This window comes from Haematobia irritans, chromosome 1, assembly GCF_050003625.1.
Source record: "Haematobia irritans isolate KBUSLIRL chromosome 1, ASM5000362v1, whole genome shotgun sequence".
Taxonomy (NCBI): Eukaryota; Metazoa; Arthropoda; class Insecta; order Diptera; family Muscidae; genus Haematobia; species Haematobia irritans.
In genome coordinates this window covers 108,655,465-108,680,047 of record NC_134397.1, presented here as the reverse complement: position 1 = coordinate 108,680,047, position 24,583 = coordinate 108,655,465, and the positions used below count along the sequence as shown (strand labels likewise).

Genomic DNA, 24,583 nt, shown 5'->3' with positions numbered 1-24,583 from the left:
TTATCCTAATATACAAGATTGATTGAAACAACGGTCATAATGGATCATTCGTCATTTACTACATTCTAATGTCTCGTATTTTCATTTGGGAATTTCCATAGGTTTTAATATCAATTATGGTTAATTTGATAAAAAAAAAAAAAACAAACATAAAGAAACTTTATCTTTTCCAAATATTTTCACCATGGTCAAAGTGACCATTTGATGAAGAACTATTGGTATTGGAGAAAATTAGTCGGTTTCGGGAACTCTAAGGGAGAAGTTGGATTTCAATAATATAAAAAGTAAAAGATTTTTGCAACGAGTTGTAAGATTGCCAAATAGCTAACGAAAAGGGTAATTAATCAGGTTGAATTCCATATAACGGCTCCATCATGGGGGACATGTTTCGAAGTGAAAAAATGTCCTTGTGCCAGATATTCCTGCAGCCGGAAGCAGCATATGAGACGGTGGCACAATTTGGGGAAGAGGGTTGCGTGCAATTTCGCGATGTAAGTTCTGAATATTTTCTAAGCTCAATTTTTTTTACTAAGCTCTCCCCCCATATAGATGAACGAAGGCCTTACCACCTATCAGAGAAAGTTTGTATCTGAAGTTAGGCGATGTGATGAACTAGAAAGAAAAATCAGTTTTATTGAAAGCGAAATTAAAAAGGACGATATTTCAATCCCAGAATTGGACATGGAAAATATACCACCTGCCCCAAAACCCCGTGACATTATTGATCTTGAGGGCCAATTGGAAAAGACCGAAAAGGAAATTGTTGAACTGGCCCAGAATGATGTAAATTTGAAATCCAACTTTTTAGAATTAACCGAAATGTTGAGGGTATTGGAGAAGACCCAGGGATTTTTCGAAGAACAACAAGTTGTCAATATTGAATTGAGTAAACATGGCGATGATTATCACCACCACGATGGTCATTTGGGCTTTGTGGCCGGTGTTGTCAGCCGTGACCGGCAATATGCCTTTGAGCGCATGCTGTGGCGTGTGGCTCGTGGCAATGTTTATTTAAAAACCTCTCACTTGGAGGATAAGCTTAAGGATCCCAAAACGGGCAGTGCGATTTACAAGACGGTGTTTGTTGTTTTTTTCCAAGGTGAGCAGTTGCGCTCCCGAGTGAAAAAGATATGTACCGGATTCCATGCTTCCATGTATCCCTGCCCCAATGAACATTCGGAAAGGACAGAAATGATCAAAGGATTACGTACACGCCTGGACGATTTGAAAGTTGTGTTGCAACAAACGGAGGATCAGCGCAAGTGTGTCCTCACTGCTGTGTGCAAACACTTGACCAAGTGGTTTGTTATGGTCCAAAAGATGAAAGCCATATATCATACTATGAATATGTTGAATCAGGATGTAAGCAGTAAATGCCTTATAGGTGAATGCTGGGTACCCAATCGAGATGTGATAGCAGTTCAATTTGCCCTTGCCGAAGGTTCCAAAGCGGCGGGCAGTCATGTGCCTTCTTTCCTAAATATGGTAGAAACGGACGATGTTCCACCGACCTACTATCGCACAAATAAATTTACAAGAGGATTTCAGAATCTAATCGATGCTTACGGTGTAGCCACCTATCGTGAGGCTAATCCCGGTCTCTACACCTGTATCACATTTCCATTCCTCTTTGCTGTGATGTTCGGCGATATGGGTCACGGTTTTATTTTATTCCTCTTCGGCTTATGGATGGTTATAGCTGAAAAATCATTGGGCCGCAAGAAGGGTGGTGAAATTTGGAATATATTCTTCAGTGGCCGTTATATTATTCTTTTGATGGGCATCTTTGCCATATACACGGGTTTCCACTACAATGACTGCTTCTCGAAGTCCTTTAATGTATTCGGCACGGCATGGCGAGTGCGTTACAATCGAACCACTGTGTTGACAAATGCTGCCGGTTTGACACTGGATCCCCGTTATGCAACGGATGGTGTCTATGCCATGGGAATGGATCCCATATGGCAGTTTGCCGATAATAAAATCATTTTTCTCAATACCTATAAAATGAAACTGTCCATCATATTTGGTGTCCTTCATATGGTGTTCGGTGTCTGCATGTCTGTGGTGAACTTTGTCTATTTCAAACGTTATGCCAGCATCCTATTGGAATTTTTACCGCAAATGATCTTCCTTTTGCTGCTCTTCGGTTACATGGTATTTATGATGTTCTACAAATGGGTTAAATACTCACCGAAAGCTGAAGCATTAGCTGAGACACCTGGTTGTGCCCCGTCAGTTTTGATTATGTTCATTAACATGGTGCTCTTTAAGTCATCCGAAGTATCTCCTGGATGCGATCCCGTTATGTTCTCGTGTCAAACGAAATTGGAAATGATATTCGTGATTGTAGCGGTCATCTGTATACCCTGGATGTTAATTGGTAAACCACTCTACATTAAATACACAAGGAAGAGCAAACCACAGGTATGTATGACAATCATTATTGGGAGTAGGAATTATCGAGGAACATAGAAAAAAGTCCATAGTTAAAGAGATGATACATTTTATTATTATTTTTTAGATTAATTTTATAAATTGAATTTTCACAGGCTACAGTCAAAAATCAATGAACCCTCCAGGCCAAAATAATATAGAGTTAATTAGTTCATGGAATTTATTATGTTTTAGTAAATTTTTTTCCGTGTTCGAATTTATTCGATAATTGGTTGATAGTTTCGCTGCAAGTAGAGGTTGGTGATCAGGAATGTGGTAATTCCGAAACGGCCGTCTATCCAACCATCCTGCAATCTAAAGGGCTTTGCCAAAATAAATTTGGCACACATATTTCTCATTAGTTGGTTAAGCTACTCTTGTAGTTTAGTCGATTAATTACGTCCGATATATGTTCTTGAATTTGTCGAAAAATAGTTTCTTATTTTAGTGATTCGGTGATACGGTTATGATAAAAATATCTAATTTTAATGTAAATTTTCCTTCCAGGTGGATTCACTTATTTTTGAGTGTAGTGAAAGTTTCCTTATACCAAACATGTCTAAAAATTTTTATGGACGACCATTTTCATGTAGCTGCGTTAGGGTTTAACTGCCAGTGAACAGAAAGTAGATTGCAAATATCTTCTCTTCGGCTCTCTTTAACAAAAACTTTTTTAGCCGTTAAATTCCTAATGCTTTATGAAAATGGGTGTAAATCGGATAAATTTATCAATAGTTGCAATGACTTCAACAAACAATCTTTTTTTGTCGAAACATCGAAATTTTACACCCTATATCTGGAGAAAGGTTTTCTCGCTGTATTTGCATAAGTATTTGAATTGCGTGATCGTAAATTTTCAATAAAATCGGATTGCCACGTGTGACCTCAATCGGGGAAATACGCAGAGGGGATCCTAGTGTCTAATCGTCATTTCTTCGTAAGCTTAGAAAAATGTGTTGGCCAACCAGACTCAAAAGTACATTTTCGCTATGCTACCACCCTCCCTTTTAAACTAACTGCGTACGTCTTGAAGAATTATTTTCACCCAATTCGCCTGAAATTCGGAACCCATTCGAATTTCTCGGCTTATTTTCAGAACTTCACCCGCCGAATCATCCCAGCAATAACTAGGTAACCACAACTCATTACAATTTGCATTACCAGAATTGAAACTATCATTACACATTGCATTACATTGCGATTAGTTATAATGACTAACTTATAATGACAATAGTACATTTTTGACGATTATTCTCATGAAGTTGGCCGATAATGACTGAATAAAATGGAGTTAATTATGGCATAATTAACTATAAATATCAGCATAATTGAGCATTTAAAACCAATATGTAATCTAACGGTGATTCTGAAGATTTTTTCAAGTATTTCATAATAATGGTGTTTTAAATTAATGTAGGTATATTATAAATATACACAGAAAAAAATAAGTTTGAGAACCAATAACTTTTGTTGGAAAACCAATAACAAAATTTGTTAATTTTCCTGCAACAAACTAATTTGTACTTTTTATAACCATTATTACAAAAAAGTTGTTAGCAATCGTTACCATCAGAAGGAAACAAATAATTTGTGTTCTCAATAACATAATTTGTAAGTAATTTGTTGAGCATCCAACAGTACAAAATATTTTTTGTTGAACGTTACGTTTAATCCTCAACAAATATTTTTGAATTTGAATGAAAAAATTTGTGTGTGGTTTGTTGGAGTCTATCAATGACCTGTAACAAATTTATTGGTGTATTGACAAAAAATTGGTGTATTGAAAAAAAAAACAGAAGGAATATGATCAAAATGCTATTTTTGGACGGGGAACATGTAACATTTCTGTGTCGAAAATCCTATACTCAGTTTTGTAAATGTATGACGATTTTAAATTTGAGTATTCCAGGGTCCAGCAAGCATTTTGATAACTTTTTGCCAAGTGATATATATTCTAGTTAATTAGAATTGTAATAACTCCAATCCCGATATTAGTATGGTTTTATTAATTATCTAATACAACAAACATATAAGAAACTAACAAATTGAGAAATATAAATTTTTCACAGACATTTATAGATGCTTTTCTGTATTCTCTGATGAATGAGCTCTTTGCTTGCTATCATACACGTGCATGTGCTCATACTCATTTTGTTCTAACGGTATTCTTCGCATACTTCCTTTAGCTTTCGTACATATTCTCAGCAATGTGCGCGTAACCAGTCTTGTATTTTTGTTTTTGTTTTCATGTCGATAGAGTCAACTATTTTCGCAACAAAACAATTTGTTGAAAATTCAGAATATTTCTATTATTTCCTCTGTCAAGCATCTACAAACACATTTCAACAACAAATGCCTCATATTCAATAGACAAATTTGTTGAGCATCAGCAGATTTTACATACAAATAAAGTTGTTAATATTTATTTGCAGTTATTTTTTGTGTGTAGGTATACTAGCAAACTTTTGCTAGCTTCGTTTTCCATAACATTTCGTTTGGTGATTAAAAGATGAAGAAAAATTTTTTAATATATTTTACATTTAAAAAAAAGAAAAACAAATATTTCATTTCACAGCAGTAATGAATTTATTTCGATTACGAAAATAAAGTGTTATTTTGTTGAACTTGTCTAAATGAAAGTGAATCCAAAGTAATTACTGAATCGAAGCGTTATACGTGTCCGCAAATTATTCGTTTCATTGAAATGCTGTTTGGTAAACCACATTTTTTGTTTTTTTTGTCTAACGTTGACACAAACAAACCGTATGGTTTCCCATCTCGTGAACACGCAACGTATAACTGACCATGTGAAAAACAATGATTTTATAAATTTATCCCGCCAACACTAAGCGATTGGCCTTGCGACCTGTTAGTGGTCATTGCGAACGCAAGGCGAACTGGAAATTGCAATCTTTTGAAGTCAAACGGAAGATCAGTCGGAATCATTGGTATTCGAGGAATACATAACAGGTTGGCTGATAAGTCCCCAGTCTAACAAAGGAAAACACATTTTTTTTGTCAAAATTAGTTTTTATTATTCAACATAGTTCCCTTCAAGAGCGATACATCGATTATAACGACTTTCCAATTTTTTGATAACATTTTGGTAGTACTCCTTCGGTTTTGCCTCAAAATAGGCCTCCGTTTCGGTGCTCACCTCCTCATTGCAGCCAAATTTTTTTCCCTGCGGGCATTCTTTGAGGTCTGAGAACAAGAAAAAGTCGCTGGAGGCCAGATCTGAAGAATACGGTGGGTGGGGAAGCAATTCGAAGCCCAATTCATGAATTTTTGCCATCGTTCTCAATGACTTGTGGCACGGTGCGTTGTCTTGGTGGAACAACACTTCTTTCTTCTTCATATGGGGCCGTTTTGCCGCGATTTCGACCTTCAAACGCTCTAATAACGCCATATAATAGTCACTGTTGATGGTTTTTCCCTTCTCAAGATAATCGATAAAAATTGTTCCATGCGCATTCCAAAAAACAGAGGCCATTACTTTGCCAGCGGACTTTTGAGTCTTTCCTCGCTTCGGAGACGGTTCACCGGTCGCTGTCCACTCAGCCGACTGTCGATTGTACTCAGGAGTGTAGTGATGGAGCCTTGTTTCATCCATTGTCACATATCGACGGAAAAACTCGGGTGTATTACGAGTTAACAGCTGCAAACGCCGCTCAGAATCATCAACACGTTGTTGTTTTTGGTCAAATGTGAGCTCGCGCGGCACCCATTTTGCACAGAGCTTCCGCATATCAAAATATTGATGAATGATATGACCAACACGTTCCTTTGATATCTTTGAGGCCTCTGCTATCTCTATCAACTTCATTTTAAGGTCATTCAAAATCATTTTGTGGATTTTTTTGATGTTTTCGTCGGTAACCACCTCTTTCGGGCGTCCACTGCGTTCACCGCCCTCCGTGCTCATTTCATCACGCTTGAATTTTGCATACCAATCAATTATTGTAGATTTCCCTGTGGCTGGATTTCCCATTATCAAGCCAAGTTTTTGCTTCCACCGTATTTTTTCCCCTTCAGAAAACAGTATTTTATCAAAACACGAAATCCCTTTGTTTAAATTTTTTTCACAATAACAAAAGTTGCTTCACAAAAGACGCTCTATCTCACAAACTAATTAACTTACAGACGTCAAATTTTGACACGAATCATTTGAAGGTTGGTACTATATAAAAATAATATGCATTTAATACTAGCGACGCCATCTATGTGTCAGACCGGAACTTATCAGCCAATCTGTTCAGTTACACCTGCGTACTTTCCGTTAATAATAGTTGCCTCAATCAAATTTAAAAAAAAACTTATGCCGAGTTCCTTTGCAAAGTCGCGCTTCTATCACGAATGTTTCGAAAATTCTTGATAGAAGCGGGCAATATAGTACAATAAATTCATTTCCGATCTCAATATCTTGATTTTTGATAGTTCGACCATTATCTTCTTTTGAACGCCGACGGATATCCATCGTTACCTGTGACTGTTTCAGCAACTAACGGTCGCGGATATCGTTTTTTGCACTTTCCATCAGCCATGCAAGGCGATAATGGATTTAATGCACCGCACGGTCCATGCACCATCTGTGTTCTCGCAATGTCGTGTAGATGGGGATCAGTGACTGGATCAGGAATTTCACTTCCTTTGAATGTAATTTGTTCAGCAACCAAATTAGTATATGAGCATGCGGTAGTCCACGCTTCTGCCATTCCACCGAGTACATATAACATCGTGTATCACCAAAAATTCAATACTTAGTAAGGACATCCATCATAACCGTCCACTTCGGATTGCATGTGAACGTAATAAATAAAACTAAAGCAACTAAATTGATTACTACATATAATAGGTCATACAATTTGAAATACTCGCCAAAATCGAATTTTATCTTTTGTTTTATAAAAGGTATTTGACCATATATGACTACACAAAATAAAAATAAACAAACAATTAGTCTATACAGATAAATATTTAAATCATTAATTTTAATACATATTAGTTATGGTCAAATCTAAAGCAACTCCGCTGTGACACAGGTGACCAAAACAATTGTTGTTGTTTTTACCGTTATAATAATCGTGTTATGCTTTTGGTTCTATTTTCCTTTGTCATACACCATTTTTAAAAAGTATTAATTGCAATAGTACGTGTCTATGTTCGATTTTGGAGGACTTAAGCAGAAATTATAAAAATGGCTAGAAACAAATACAATACTTGGATAAACAGCAAATTATTAAAGACTATAAAAAACTAGTCAGAGAAATAAAAAAACCCATTCGTAACTTCAACAGAGTTAGTGAGGGAGTTATCATTAGATTTAAGCACAAAAACAGTACGCAGACGAGCTGTGGAAGCAGGATTACGTGCTCGAAGACCTTCAATGAAGCCGAAGAATCGGAGAGCCAGGCTAGCTTTCGCAAAAGCTCATATTGATTGGAATGCGACTCATTTTAAAATTTTGCTTATTATGAAAAAAGTTATAAGGGATTTAAATTGAACGCTATATTCGTGCATGTGACGTGGGCTTCCGGTATAAGATGATGGGAGAATCGTCAGACGTCCAATATTCTGAACATCACCATCTGAATGAATAGCATCACGCAAGTGTATATAGCCCTCAGATCGTAGCTTTGCCTGATTGAATCGGATGAACCCTAAACGTTCGGTCTCGACTTTGACATACATATCGACAGCGAATTGCTGGAATAACCGACGGCATTTAAGAATGTGTACGAATCATCATATGTGTACGAGTCATCATACGATACGCATAGTAATTCATTGCGCTTAGATTTTTATTCGTTGATACCCCTGAAAATGCAAAATTAAATGAATCGTTAATGGAAACAAGTAATAGCAATAATTATTGTGTACCTGTAATTGGATCTTCAACGTGATGTCGTATCCGTCTTGCCCTTGTCAATAAATGATTGGATATTGTAACGCATCATACAAACGATGTGCCTCGTTTACACGATGCATGATATTTATTCTTCGCTGAACGAACGACAGTCGGCTCTTAAGACAACTTTGTGCGTATCCGATGGCATTCGTTCCAATGCTGTTGTAAACATATTAACGACAGCGGTATTAGCGTGAAAAAATGCTTGCAATTGTTCAATTATTCGTCTCTTTAACTGTTGTGTTCCCTGTATGTTGCATCGCACATTTAGCTGATCCACCATCCACGAAATGAAATAAATTTGCAGAAATTGATGCGGTTCATCTAATTTTGGCACCATTAAATTGTATCTGTATTTGCAAACAATCATATATTGAAGAAATATTGTGTGTTTATTATGTTGGTGTGAGTGATTGGTTGTATCTTTTACCTTGCAAGTCGACATGATGCCGCCTTCTCGAATGATATTAGCTCCAAAGGAAGTCATACGAAAGCAGTTATTGTATTCAAGGATGTGTTGAAGAATATTGCTGGAATCGGGCTCACTTCCATCGAACAATGATTTCAGTGGCTGTGGTGGTGTAAATAATGGATCGAGTTTGACATTTCCACTTACGCAGCACAATCCAGCCGTTTCTCTTTTGAACTTTAACGCATTGCAATATCGGCATATAGTCGTCATTGGTCCAATATCTAAATTTTCATCATCACTGTAGCTCGTAATGGGATCATATTGGAATGCCAAGCGATTGTATGATGCCAATGATCTTCGTGTGCTCACGCGTTGTCTCAATCGGGCATTTTCTCTTATTATATTTTGTCTTTCTTCCCTTAAATTCTGTGAATACACTTGTTGCTGCCTTGCATATCTAGTGCGGCGTCCGGCATTTTGGTCTATGGACAGAGTGGTGAAGTTAACTTCAAATGCACGATCCCCATAATTTACACAGTTCAATTTACTACATTAAAGACAAATGTCTGCTATTTAAATTCACAAAAAATTTGCACAATACACGTATTTGATTTGACGATTTCCAATTGAAATGTTAGTAAACGATTAAGTTATTTTTTTTATTGTTGTTTTTTTTGTTTTTTGATCTCAGCTTAAAGCCATGCATTGACTAAACTACAAGTGCAGCTTAACCAACAGAGGAAAAGTATGCTTGTCAAATTTATTTGGGCAAAGCCCTATAGACTGCATTATTTTTTTTAATATTTTTCACAATTTCCCAGTGTACACAATGCCGGTTTGTCACATGAAAATTTGTCACATCACTTTTGCATACTAAAATTTGCACAATTTGATGATTTCCAATTGAAATATTTTTTTTTGATGATTTGATGATTTCCAATTGAAATATTTTTTTCACAATTTCACAGTGTACACAATGCCGGTTTGTAACATGAATATTTGTCACACCACTTTTGCAACTTCTTAAATCTTTCGCAATATAAAAATATATTTTATTGAATGGCAATTCATGTGAAAAAATTGAATGACAATTCATGTGAAAACATAAAATTAAAAATAAAAAGCAATTGAGATGAATTCAAGTTATAATTTTTTGTAATGTGCGCTGTATGTAAAAAAAGACTTTCCCGCTTTTCCCTTGAAACTTTTCTTGAATACTCTATATGTATAAACCTCACAGAGCCCGAAACTTTTCCGTTGAAATCGGTTCGTGCGTTCCGGAGATGCATCCGAAATAGCGCTGTATATAAATAAATATTTTCCCGCTTTTCCGTTGAAACTTTTGTTGAATTTTCTTTGCTATAAACATTACGGAGCGCGAGATCTTTCCAACGAATGCAAAACCGTGGAAATCGGTTCGTGTGTTATCGAGTTCTTGCGTCAGGAAGGAAAACCTGACTACACCCTCAAAAAAATCGCTTCTCCAACATATGTTCCAAACATATTTTGCAGGAAGCATGTTATATGTTTGGAAGCGATTTGAGCCCAAAAATATTATATGCTTGGAAGAAGTTTCCCCAAAGAAGATTGTGCTCATTCCCTCACATAATTTTCACTTCCACGAAATTTTTTAGTTCTTGGCACCTATTTCTGTAATACAAATAATGTTGAAGAAATTATTAATTTTATAAATTTTTGAAATTTTACCTTTCGCCTGGACGGAGAATCGAACCGAGGACCATACAGTTTGTGAGCCATCACACTATCCACTGGGCTACGTAGCTGTTATAGTCACCAGTAGACAATTATCGTTATAAATTACATTTATATAGCATATTTTGCAGCGCCCATGCAAACATAACATTATTTAACAGACACATACATTTGTTGGCCACGTGGAGCAGTGGTTAGCATGTCTGCCGTGCATACAAAGGGTCGAGGGTTCAATCCCTGCTCTGACCGAACCAATTTTTTTTAATTTACACATTTATATTGGGTGGGTTATTAAAGATTTACAGTCAGAAACAGTGCTTGATATAAACGAAATGGACTGAGCTTTTGGATAAAATATCATTATTTTTTATTGCAAAAATAACAATTTTGTAACAAAAAACTGTTTCTGGTATAAAAGCTTGAAATTTTGGAAGGGATTCAAAAACTCTAACAAAAGAAGAATGTGGAGTCGAATATAAACATACATAAATAATTTTATAATATACTCATAAATTTATTTAGGCGTGAACAGTTGTTTACTGGCATTTAACACCATTTTAAATTAATTTAAAACTTATGTTTTGTACTTAATTTCATTTTTACCTTTAAGGCCGGTATTAATTTGGAATTATCGCTCTAAAATGACCCTGTTTTACCTTTTAGTTTTCTTTCATAATTCATTTTAAAGAAAATAAACTTTTTCAATTGTTTTATCTGCAAAAATCGAACATAATGCCCGCTTTTATATTTGAAGATGTCCGTTAACTCCTCTTGGACTACTTATTAATAAAGAGGAATTAAAATTTGTTTAGTATATTTTACTGTTTAATTGTTCACTATTTCCTCCTTTTTTCATGCATGTCCACACATACATAAACTGCTGCTCTTAAGGCGAAAACACATGCTGTTTTTTTTTTTTTCAAATGCCTATTCTATTGGTTCCGAATGTCTATTCTCTTTAGTCCGAATAATATTTAGACTTAAACATATCAAATTTTTGGCATTATCATAAAACAGTTTTCCGAAACAACATACAAGCGGTTTCACAGAAATTGCTCTCTTTTGATCCTCTCGCTGTGTTATGTTGATATCTTTCGTCAACCCTCCCGGTTTCTATCTCTATTTCTTTCTTTATACTCTCTGTCGCTCTCTGAATAAAATATAACAACATATATTTGTTTACTCGAAATTTGTAAATTTATATATGTTTACATTCATACATATTATTTTTATGAAACATTCATGCCCCAAACATAATATATCCTTATATATTAACATATGTGTCCCAAACATCTAGTATTAGTTTAGGAACATTACATGTTTGCACTTAAATATATTGTGTTTAAAAATTGTGTCCGAAACACATTTTGTTTATATCGGAACATATGAAATACATATTTTTCTAACAGTGTATAAACGGCACTATGCATTGTTTATTATTATAAGGTTTAACTTACACTGAAAAAAAATATTGTGAGGCCAAAGATTTTTGTTCTCAAAATTAATTGCATATTCTCCACACCTTTCTCACTTCCACGAGGTTTTTTAATTCTTAGCACCTTTTTCTGTAATACAAACAATGTTGCAGAAATTATTCAATTTTATAAATTTGATAAATTTTACCTTTCGCCTATGCTATATAAATAAAGTTATATTTATATAACATAGTTTGCGGCGCCAACGATGCAAACATAACATTATTTAACAGAAACATACATTTGTTGGCCACGTGGAGCAATGGTTGGCATGTCCGCCTTGCATGCCAAGGGTCGTGGGTTCAATCCCTGTTCCGACCGAACACCAATTTTTTTTACATTTATTTATTTTTACATATATTCCAAAAATATAAATGAAATGGACTGAGCTTTTGAGTAAAATATTATTTAATGCAAAAATAACAATTTTGTACCAAAAAATGTTTGTATAAAAGTTTGAAATTTTCTAAGAAATTCAAAAACTAACAAAAGAAGAATGTGAAGTCGTGTATAAACATATTTAGGCGTGAACTATTTTTTACCAATATTTAACACCATTTTAAATGCATTTAAAATTTATCGTTTTTAGAAATACAAATAAATATTAATTTTTATTAACGAATAATTTTGCACATAATTTAATTTTTACCTTTAAGGCCGGTATTAAGTTGGCATTATCGCTCTAAAATGGCCATGTTCTCACGTTTTCTTTTCTTTAATAATTAATTTTAAAGAAAATAAACTTTTTCAATTATTGCTTTGAATCATTCCCCACCAAGTTATAATACAATTTGCCAAAAATAGTTATAATGTTATTCTGCTTTTAGAGATTCGAGTTTTGCTGCTAAAATGAAAAATAATTTTAGCGGCAAAAGTCGAACTTAAAGCCCGAATTTATTTTTGAAAGTTTCCGTCAACTCCTCTTGGACTACATATTATTTACTGTTTAATTTTGGGATTGGTATTCAACCGTCGAACGGAACGGACGTGTTTTTTTAATAGCGGATAAAATCATCGTAATAAGTACCTACTACGAATTTCAAGTGTGGTGGGATATTAGGCCACCATGCAGAGAAATTCAAAGACATCCACTGGGTTGCTAACTTCAGGGCCCAGTGGACGGGTATCGACTGGAGTTATAAATTTGGGCAATGACCAAGAGTTAGGCCCAATTAGTCGACCTGTAGACGGGGCGACAGGTGGCGACAATTTGACAAGTCGAACCTTTTCCAAGGTAGCGGCTTCAAAAGGAGGTAATCCCTCACGAAAGAGATTAAAGGAACGCAGAAATGCTTTGTTTATCCTAAAGAAATTAGGATCAGTCGACCCAAGCACGTTGTCGGCTAAACAAAGCGATTCCTTAAAATGGGCTCAAGGAATTCCTGAGGCTGGAAAAAGGGAACGATCACCGGATGAGCTGCCATCCTCCAAAAGGGATCAACGATCGTTTGCATCAGTTGCTAAAGACAGCCTTGTGATGGCTATCATAAATAAAGGAGCATTGGTTTTAAGTGAACACAGCTTCTCAGATCATCGCTACATCAGTTTCAAAATTGATGTTCATACCACCAAGACCATATTTCCGCCAAATGTTAGCAAAGCTGACCGGAATAGGTATAGGGAATCGTTCAATATGATGATACCGGAAATACCAGAGACAAATACGAGCACTGTGCAAGTTATCGAACACGCAGTGGAGAGGATTACTAAGGCCTTCAACATTTCACTGAAAGCTGCATGCCCTAAAGGGAAGCCAAGGGGAAAAAATCGACCACCATGGTGGTCTACGGAGTTAGGTGATATGAGGAAATCGTGCAGGAAGCTCTTTAACAAAGCAAAGTCCACCAGAGCTCCTGTGGATTGGGACGCTTACAAGAAGAATCTGAGAGGATACAAGCGAGAACTGAGAAAGGATCAGCATAACTCTTGGAATGATTACTGCAGCAGCATTGAGAATACGCCCGAGGCTTACAGACTACGGAAGGTGCTAGCATCCACGAGCTCCGCTCCAGGTTTCATTAAAACATCGGAGGGCAATTGGACAACGTCCAGTGAGGAGACGCTGGAGGTACTATTGGACACACATTTCCCGGAAATCAGACGGTTGAGCTCACTGTCTGTCAAAGAATACACAATCGTGGCGTTTCTAGACATCGAAGCGGCGTTCAATAACGCCCATCCGAGCTCGATATTAAATGGACTGACAACTCTGAATGTTGATCCAGGTATACTTAGGCTGTTAAACGAACTTCTAAGGAAGAGACGCATTTCAGCCACACTAGGATAAGCAAACATACAAAGGTATGTGAAAAGAGGCACTCCTCAAGGAGGAGTTCTATCACCTCTTGTTTGGAATGTTGCTATAAACGACCTTCTGGTTTCCCTAGAAAAAGAAAGGATACAAGTGGTGGCATACGCAGATGATGTGGCGCTAGCAGTCAGGGGAAAATTCCCATCAACAGTTAGAGATATTATACAGAGAGCTCTCCGGATGACTGAGAAATGGGCGAAAGATAATGGTCTTGGGGTAAATCCTGCAAAGACAGGACTAGTCATGTACTGCAAAGACCGCAAAACTCCCACTGTTAGACCCATTTCCTTAGGGGGTATTGAAATTCCCTTTAGGGAGTGTGCAAAATACCTCGGCGTTATTTTGGACAGGAAGCTGAACTTTAAGCTTAATATTGAAGAAAGGGCGAGGAAAGCAACGGTAGGTTTATACTCGTGCAATAGGGAAAAAGTGGGGACTAAAACCAAAAATTGTACATTGGCTATACACGGCAGTGGTTATATATATATATAATGCTATATGGTGTTGTAGTCTGGTGGCCGGCACTTCACCAGCCGACAAGTTTAGATAAAGTTCAGCGTATGGCGTGCTTGTGTATCTCAGGTGCATTCAGCAAGACAGGAACAAAGACATTTCGGCCAAACAGTCAGCTGCAACAACGGCTGTGCGGTTGCGGTCACAGTTCGGTCCTCAAAATAATGCCAGATGTGCCTAACGTAGTGGATTACACTTTGGCGAGTCCACTTTTCGACAAAAAGTTTGAGACTCTAATTCCCAACAGTGAGGCGTGGTGTACACGGACCCCGGGGAATAAAAGATATATAGATTTCTACACTGATGGCTCCAAATTGGATGGCCTAGTTGGTTTCGGAGTATATTCTAAAGAACTGGAACTTCCAATAGCGAAAAGATTACCTGATCACTGTAGTGTTTTTCAGGCTGAAATATTAGCAATAAGAGAAGTGGTGAATTGGCTGAGAAGTAATGCTCCAAGCTATATTGGCATTAATATATACTCAGAAAGTCAACCTGCAATAAAATCCTTGGACTCTGTGTTCCTCAACTCGAAAAAGGCCATCGCCTGCCGCAAATCTCTCAATGAGACGGCTGAGCAGCACAATATTCACCTAATATGGGTGCCTGGCCATTGGAACATACCGGGGAACTGCGAAGCAGATGAGCTAGCAAGGCTAGGAACTACCTTACATATTCCAGGGGAACTAGAATCTGTTGGTAAGCATCTGGCTACCTGCAAGCTCTTACTGCGTGAGAAGGCTATCATGATAGCAAATGTTCGATGGGAGAATTGTAAGGGATGGGAGAATTGTAACGACACCAAGCAAATATGGCCCCATTTAAACTTAAACCGCACACTAGATATGCTAGTGTTCTCGAGACGCCAGATATTACTCCTGATATCTGCTATAACGGGTCGCTGCGATTTTGCAAAAACTGTTGGTGCGAAGTGTAATGACTATTGTATGAGCTGTCATGATTCGGAGGAAAAGGAATCAATAAAACACCTCTTATGTGAGTGTCCTGCATTTAATGTGTAAGGCGTAAGCAAATTTTAGGGGCATATAGCTTCAGATTACTGGCGGACCTGGAAAACGTTAACTTAAGCAGTCTGCTAATGTTTTTGGAACAATCTGGTTGGTTCAGCAGAAGAAAATAATCGAGAGGGTTCAACGGTTAGAACTAGAAGTGCCCATATGTAATAGGTACTTTTAGTTAATGTGGTATCACAATGGACTGAATAGTCTAAGTGAGCCTGAATCTTAATCGGGCTGCCACTTTAACCTAACCTAACCTACTGTTGAATTTTTCACTGTTTCCCGTTTTTTTTAGTTTACTGTCCCAACTACGAGTATAAAAAGATTATAAAGCCCTTTCGTTATTCTTTGATGATCCTTTTGTAATTTTTATATATTTTCCACTGTTTTTTTAATTTCCTTTGTCTGACTATTTTGACTTACTCGCCATACGTTCCGAATTCTTTTGACGAACCAAGAAAAAAATTGTGCCCATAATGCCAAAATGATGAACAAAACACATGTCCACACTTACATAAAATGCTGCTCTCAAGGCAAAAAAACATATTTCCTTCTATTCTCTTTACTCCTTTTAATATTCTTTAATACTTTACTCATTTTAATATTCAAATTAGATAATATTTAGTCTTAAGCATATCAAATTTTTGGCGAAGCCTTATTAACGTGCCAAGCGCATAGCCAAAACAAATTAACTTATAAATCAGTTTTCCGAAACAACATACAAGCAGTTTCACAGAAATTGTTCTCTTTTGATTCTCTCGCTGTGTTATGTTGATATATTTCGTCAACCCTCCCGGTTTCCATCTCTATTTCTTTTTCTATACACTCTCTCTCTCTTTGTCGCTCTTTGAATAAAATATCGCAACATATATATGTTTACTCGAAATTTGTAAATTTATATCTGTTTACATTCACACATGTCCATGCCAAGACAGTTTCCATCTTTGCAAAAACCTCAATTCCAGAGGTCTCTTAGTACGTAAGATAAACCCAACAATTTCTTCGTCAAGTTAAATTCGTAACATATTTGTGCACATGGAAGTTTCATACTCTCATTCTCAATAGAACAGTCAACCAATCAAGTTTAACCAGGTCCAGTATTACATATATGCGTTTTATCTTCCACATACTAATTAATTTTTGGTAAGGAACAAAAACTACGACTACATCTGAAGTGATTTGTATCCCTAATTCCGACTCTTTGTTGTTTTCCTTTTTCGCTTTTCATTTCTTTTCTTGGACAAAATCTTTGGAGTATATCAATTGGGTATAACCTTTCGGGTAGCCAAATTCCCCAGTTTCCTCCTCTTCGAAGGCTCAAATTTCAGTCCGACAATTTTACATGGTCCTCCGAACCGGATCTTGGAATCCTGAAAGCCACACAGCCTTCCAATTAATTCTAGGAATCAACAAGCTTTGTCCCACTTCAGAAGGTAAATCCGTTTTTCGCCCAAAAATAAAAATCTACGTGAGTACTTCTATATCCTATTAAAAAAATGTTGGTTAAATTTTCACAAGTGTGTGTAATAAAGAATCTTTCAAAACAAAAAGAAAAATCATGGCAATTTGTTCTTTTGTTTGCTGTTTAGTGTAAAGCCTAGTATTAAGATTACATTTTCGCACGAAAAACTGTTATACTCCATATAAAAAGCGTTGGCGCGGAATAAATGCGAAATCTTTGTTTTGAGTATTTTCAGACACATATTTATACAACCCTGGATTTTTCGCACGAAAAAATAGACAGGCATATTATTTCACATAAATACGTTAACATCCCTGGGTTAATATCCCTGATCTCAAACCCTATTTACAGAGATGGATGAAGATATTCGTTTTTAGCAGAAATGAACTTAGTACTAAGCATAACGAGAGAAAAATCTAAAATTCCTAAATTTCGTGACATTCGTGACGTGTGAATCTTAATTTATGTTATCATCACTTAAATTTCCCCTATAAAAAACTTCTCCGCAAGAGTTTACTTATTCATGGGGAATTCATTTTTTGGGCGCATTCAGAAATTCCGTTAGAATCGATACATAAATTCACATTGTACATGGTTTATGTAAAATATTTCCGTATAACGCAACAAGTATATTTTCTTTTAATGTTCTCCCATTAAATTGTAAGTCCCATTACAATTTCATTGCATTTACCCGTCAGCGCTCTCTTTTTCTCACGTCGAACGTTTTTGCCTCAACCATATTCCCTACTTGTGGATTGTTATATTCATCTCCGCTAACGATTCCCCTCAAAATTCTCACTGGCGCAGTGAGGAATAACGAGTATAACAATTATCTTGTACTCTCACTGAGACAACATTATCCCCTTCCCCTTCTTTTGACAACAGTATTATACGTAGGAGAGCGTATTGGTATTTCTATTTCACTCAACTGGTATAATTCCCGTAACACTGAGAGTCTATTGGTGATCAGTTTATCTCCCCTTCATACAGTGGTCTGTTAATTTTGCAGGCATTTGATGCTGTTTGGTTTTTTTTACTAATTACAATTTGACAGTTCCACTCACCAAACATAGAGGCAAAAAAGCAAAGTGTTTACAATAAAGTCACATTTTATTCCAAAATTACACATAAATCCAAGACAAAGGAACTACAAAAAAGTGCTAACACATAAAATTTGAATTCGACACACTGCTTTTGGGAAAAAAAATTATCCGCAGCTCCGGATCACAAGAAAGGGAAATGTCATCAAACCCTAGGAGAAATTCTCATTATTTCGCCCACATATTTTGGATGTGAAAGATTGCGTAGTCATATGTGATAAACATATACTCCTGGTTCACCCTCAGTATTCAAGGTACTTTCATGTAAATTTCAAAACTGTGTTTATACTGCCCGGAACTAATACTGTCCTGGTATAGAAACCCCCAAATCTAATAGCACGGCTCTGGCCAGTAGTTGAATGCAGTGAAAGTGCAAGGTTGAGTACTACACAAAACTAAGTTAAGTTCTCGGGCTGAACGTATATCATAGAGTTTCTGGAATCATATTGGTTATTCATACCATATTTCGCGGAATCAGAAATTTGCTTGCTATTGATTTATTGCCAATTGCTAAAAATTGTCCACATTTCAAATTTCTAATAGCTTTGAAGAGGCAAAATTATACAAAACTATTTAGTTGGTTTAACCCGAATCTTGTTTATTCTTCGAAGAGGTTCACACAATTGTATGGTTTTATATATCAGTGGGCTTTCAAATCCGATATCTAAGCGTGTGCCAGTGTTCGAAGCCAATGATACTTTAAGAATTTCCAAATCAACTTCTTGTGAGAAAAGTATTTCAATTTTTTTTTGAGAATTGTTTTATTTCTGGTGCTGTTGGTAAACTCTTCAGAGGTATCTTGTGGATACCTGAGGGAACATTTCCTTAGATTATAAGGGTTAGAAATATTGGGTGAAAGTTTTGGAATATTGATGATATGTGCGGCTTTGGGAGATTGCTGATTATCCGATATTTCCTTTAAGCATTTTACGAAGTTTCGTAATAACGAAAAAGTTGATATTTGCTGAGACATTCGTTTATATTGAGACTAATTGGTTCTTTCTCCCAGGAGTTTCGGAATTTTCGACTAGAACGTTCGGACCCAGGAGGTATATGAATTGGATTTTGAATTGGAAATATTAAGATCTTTCGATATTTTCTTAATAGGCGTATGGGCAAATAAATTTAGGATTTATAGTGAAATCCAGTAAGCAAAATAAATCCGAAGTTATATTTTCCCGCTCAATTCCGTACACTGCACAAACCGTAGTTATTTTTTTATTGCTAAACCAAGAAGAATAGAGGTAATTGTTGGCAAACCAATTCTTTGGTTTACATAGATCAATAACTGTCATGATATGTGTACACGTCCCATTGTATATACATTTTAGTATTTTTTGTTCACAACGAATTTATATTCGATTATTTTAATTCATCAAAGCGAGAAGGTCTACCATCAACCCATTTCGTGTTTCGCTGCTGGAAATCGTGTTAAATTAAATTAAATTCTAACTTGAATTTATTTATTTATTGATATAAAAGGAATTTCATCATCTAATCTGCTTTAATTACAATACAATATTGAATTAATAGCCGAGATTCTCAAAGAGTTCAGATCTGATTAGAATTTGTAGTTTGTTATTTGATTGGACTACACATCAGACTCCAGGGAACATTTTGACATTTACTTTGAAATTAAGATCTTGGCCAAATTAAAAATCGAATTTTCGCTCAAATCATTTACAATTTGCTTTGACTTGGAATCCGACTCCGAGCTGTTTCTACTTTCCTTTATTCATGCCAATGGAATTTCAATAAATTCTATTCCTGTACGGGCTCAGATTATCGGAATTCCGTATTTCTTTCGATACGATATTTAGGTTAGGTTAGGTTAAAGTGGCAGCCCGATTAACTTTCAGGTTCACTTAGACTATTCAGTCCATTGTGATACCACATTTAACTAAAAGTACTGCTACGATATTTACGATAAGGGGAACATTTTTAATGTAATTTGAGTATGTTTGGTAAACCAATAAGAAGTACGTTATATCACATGAGATAGTTTACACGTTTTCATTTTATTTGAATTGTTCTGAATTCGAAAATTTTGCATTTCAAATCTTTCACATTTCAACTTTTGTTATTAATTTTTATTGTTGTCCTGTTTTTTGTTTACAATTCCAAAGAGTTATCTTAAATCCAAAATTATTTCGTCATTGGACTTACCCCGTCAACATTTTTTGAATTTGACGGCACTACTGAGAATTCTCACCAAGTCGAAAACAATCGTATACGACATCAAAAACTCGTCGGAAAAGCGCCGTCACTATTGACAAGTTGTACCATGCCAAGTTACTACAAAAAAGTTTCTCATCAGTGCAATTATTAGGTGCCTTTTTAGGTCAATTTAGAACGACGCTAATAAGAGCCCCTTCAAACTATCAGAAAAAGTACATTTTAAGGTAGTTGTAAAAGAATCATTGTTGTCAAGTAAAACACGATTCTGTAGATGTTTATTAATTTGATTAAACATTTATAAATTCTGATAAATATAACATTTATACGACTATCACAACACAATTAACATAATTTTTTGCAATAATAAAATAATGATGTTGAGTTACAAGTAGCAAGTTACATGTTGCAGCGTCTATCAGCCAGTGTGTTTACTCTCGTAGGAGGCAGCGTGTCTGGAAAAATATCTGAAAAACTATCACTTTACTCCATTTGGAAATGCGCAAATTGTTCAACAATATATTATATTATTATATTATATTATGGAACTTTGAAATGCTGGCAGGGTAGAAACTTTTTGCCAATTTGTGATTCTTTTCACATAACCCAATTTAAACTAATTGGATAATTTTCGTATTGCAACTTTAACCCTAGCATTATCTGCCACTATTTACATATGTACACATATATATATTTCGCCCGATTTATACAGATATGGCCACAGAAGCTTAAATTTTACTCCGATTTACGTGAAATTTTGCACAAGGTGTAGACTTAACATTCTTACTATGCATGCCAAATTTGGTTTAAATCGGTTCAGATTTAGATATAGCTCCCATGTATGTTATATCTTTAGTCCGATTTATACACATATGACCACAGAGGCCAGATTTTACTCCGATTTATATGAGAATGAAGTGGGAGAATACCAATTAGTGGCGACAGACGAAAAGCGACGGCGAGGGCGACTTCAGGAATAAGGGTGATATATAAATTTTTAGGCAATTTCGCAAAAATGCATTTATGATTTAGCAGTCGATAGATATGTATGTATTAGAGGTATAGGGAAATTTGAGTCATTAGTAATAAATAAAATGTTGAGAAAATTTGCTATAGAAATAAAATTTTGAGAAAATTTTCTATAGAAATAAATATTTGAAAAAAAATTTCTTAGAAATAAACTTTTGACAAAATTTTTATTTAGTAAATAAAATTTTGACAATATTAGGTTAGGTGGCAGCCCGATGTGTCAGGCTCACTTAGACTACTAGTCCATTGTGATACCACAGTGGTGAACTTCTCTCTTATCACTGAGTGCTGCCCGATTCCATGTTAAGCTCAATGGCAAGGGACCTCCTTTTATAGCCGAGTCCGAACGGCGTTCCGCATTGCAGTGAAACCACATAGAGAAGCTTTGAAACACTCAGAAATGTCACTAGCATTACAAGTGGGATAATCCACCGCATTTTGGTGTTCGGTCGAAGCAGGAATCGAACCCACCGCCTTGTGTATGCATGGCGGGCGTGCTAACCATTGCACCATGCTGGCAATGGTTATCATTTTATCTATAGAAATAAAATGTTGACAAAATTTTCTATAGAAATAAAATGTTGACAAAATTTTCTATAGGTTAGGTTAGGTTAAAGTGGCAGCCCGATTAAGATTCAGGCTCACTTTGACTATTCAGTCCATTGTGATACCACATTAACTAAAAGTACCTATTACATATGGGCACTTCTAGTTTTAACCGCTGAACCTTCTTGATTATTTTTCCTTGTTGAACCAACCAGATTGTTCCAAAAACATTAGCAGACTGCTTAAGTTAACGTTTTCCAGATCCGCCAGTAATCTGAAGCTATATGCTCCTAAAAGTTGCTTGCGCTTTACACAAAATGCAGGACACTCACACAAGTGTCCTGCATTTTGTGTAAAGCGCAAGCATCATGACAGCTCATACAATAGTCATTATACTTCGCGCCAATAGTTTTTGCAAAATCGCCTATCAGGCAGCGACCCGTTATAGCAGATATCAGGAATGATATCTGACGTCTCGAGAACATTAGCATATCTAGTGTGCGGTTTAAGTTGAAATGGGGCCATATTTGCTTGGTGTCGTTACAACCCTTGCAATTCTCCCATCGAACATTTGCCATCATAACGCCTTCTCACGCAGTATGAGCTTGCAGGTAGCTAGGGACATACCAACAAATTCTAGTTCCCCTGGAATATGTAAGGTAGTCTCTAGCCTTGCCAACTCATCCGCTTCGCAGTCCCCCGGTATGTTCCTATGGCCAGGCACCCATATTAGGTGAATATTGTACTGCTCAGCCATCTCATTGAGAGATTTGCGGCAGTCGATGGCCGTTTTCGAGTTGAGGAACACAGAGTCCAAGGATTTTATTGCAGGTTGACTGTCTGAGTATATATTAATGCCCACATTTTTGGAACATTACTTCTCAGCCAATTCGCCACCTCTCTTATTGCTAATATTTCAGCCTGAAAAACACTACAGTGATTAGGTAATCTTTTCGCTATTCGAAGTTCCAGATCATTAGAATATATTCCGAACCCCACTTGTCCATCCAATTTGGAGCCATCAGTGTAGAAATCTATATATTCTTTATTCCCCGTGGTCTGTGTGCACCACGCGTCACTGTTGGAGATTAGAGTCTCAAACTTTTTGTCGAAAAGTGTACTCGCCAAAGTGTAATTCACTACGTTAGGCACATCTGGCATTATTTTGAGGACAGAACTGTGACCGTAACCTTTTTCCGACCACAGCGATAGTTCGCGCAACCGCACAGCCGTTGTTGCAGCTGACTGTTTGGCCAAAATGTCTAAAGGCAATAGATGCAGCATGACATTAAGGGAATTTGTTCCTGTCTTGCTGAATGCGCCTGAAATACACAAACACGCCATACGCTGAACTTTATCTAAACCAGTGGGTTTCTGAAGTGCCGGCCACCAGACTACAACACCATATACCATTATAGGTCTAACCACTGCCGTGTATAGCCAATGCACAATTTTTGGTTTTAGTCCCCACCTTTTTCCTATTGCCTTTTTGCACGAGTACAAAGCTACAGTTGCCTTTCTTCAAAATTAAGCTTAAAGTTCAGCTTCCTGTCCAAAATAACGCCAAGGTATTTTGCACAATCACCAAAGGGAATTTCAATACCCCCTAAGGAAATAGGCCTAACCGTGAGAGTTTTGCGATCTTTGCAGTACATAACTAATTCTGTCTTTGCAGGATTTACCCCAAGACCATTGTCTTTCGCCCATTTCTCAGTCATCCGGAGGGCCCTCTGAATAATATCTCTGATTGTGGATGGGAATTTTCCCCTGACTGCCAGAGCCACATCATCTGCGTATGCCACCACTTTTCTCCTTTCTTTTTCTAGGGTAACCAGAAGGCTATTTATAGCAACATTCCAAAGAAGAGGTGATAGAACTCCTCCTTGGGGAGTGTCTCTGTTCACATACCTTTGTATGTCTGCTTGTCCTAGTGTGGCTGAAATACGTCTCTTCATTAGCAGTTCGTCTAACAGCCTGAGTATACATGGATCAACATTCAGAGTTGTCAGTCCATTTAATATCGAGCTCGGATGGACATTATTGAACGCCCCTTCGATGTCTAGAAACGCCACGATTGTGAGTATGCATGCTGTCGTTTCGAGAACAAACTTGAATCGTTCTAAGATAAATATCTATCATCCTCTCCAGAGTCTTAAGTAGGAATGAGGATAAGCTGATTGGGCGGAAATCCTTCGCCCTCGAGTGAGAGGCTTTTCCCGCTTTAGGTATGAAAACGACTTTTGTTTCCCTCCACTTTCCTGGGATATATGATAAGTTGATACATCCTTTATATATCACCGACAACCAGGGGATAATTTTGTCAGTTACAGCTTGTAACTCCCCGGAGTAATTCCATCAGGCCCGGGGGATTTGAATGGTCCAAAGCTATTTAGCGCCCATCTTATTCTAGTTTCCGATACAATTTCCTCGACAGGAAACGACCGCTGAGCAACTGTGGCACCGCCAGTACATGGTTCAACCGTC

The 24,583-nt window shown here is 36.6% G+C and overlaps 1 protein-coding gene across 7 annotated transcripts in view; it reads left to right on the top strand.

The window, feature by feature from the left end:
- The first annotated feature begins 374 nt into the window (after positions 1-374).
- Positions 375-24,583, top strand: part of LOC142221637 (V-type proton ATPase 116 kDa subunit a1-like) — a 34,801-nt gene continuing 10,592 nt past the window's right edge. Inside the window, exons 1-4 of one of the 7 annotated variants that reach the window (XM_075291395.1) lie at positions 375-491; positions 550-2,416; positions 14,458-14,471; positions 20,924-20,937. In XM_075291395.1, the coding sequence (XP_075147510.1) occupies positions 375-491; positions 550-2,416; positions 14,458-14,471; positions 20,924-20,937 (2,012 nt within the window). Of the gene's footprint in view, positions 492-549; positions 2,453-10,039; positions 10,059-14,457; positions 14,472-20,734; positions 20,752-20,923; positions 20,938-23,311; positions 23,334-23,813; positions 23,825-24,583 lie in introns of all 7 variants that reach the window. The other 6 variants (XM_075291393.1, XM_075291390.1, XM_075291394.1 and 3 more) reach the window with 6 other exon arrangements.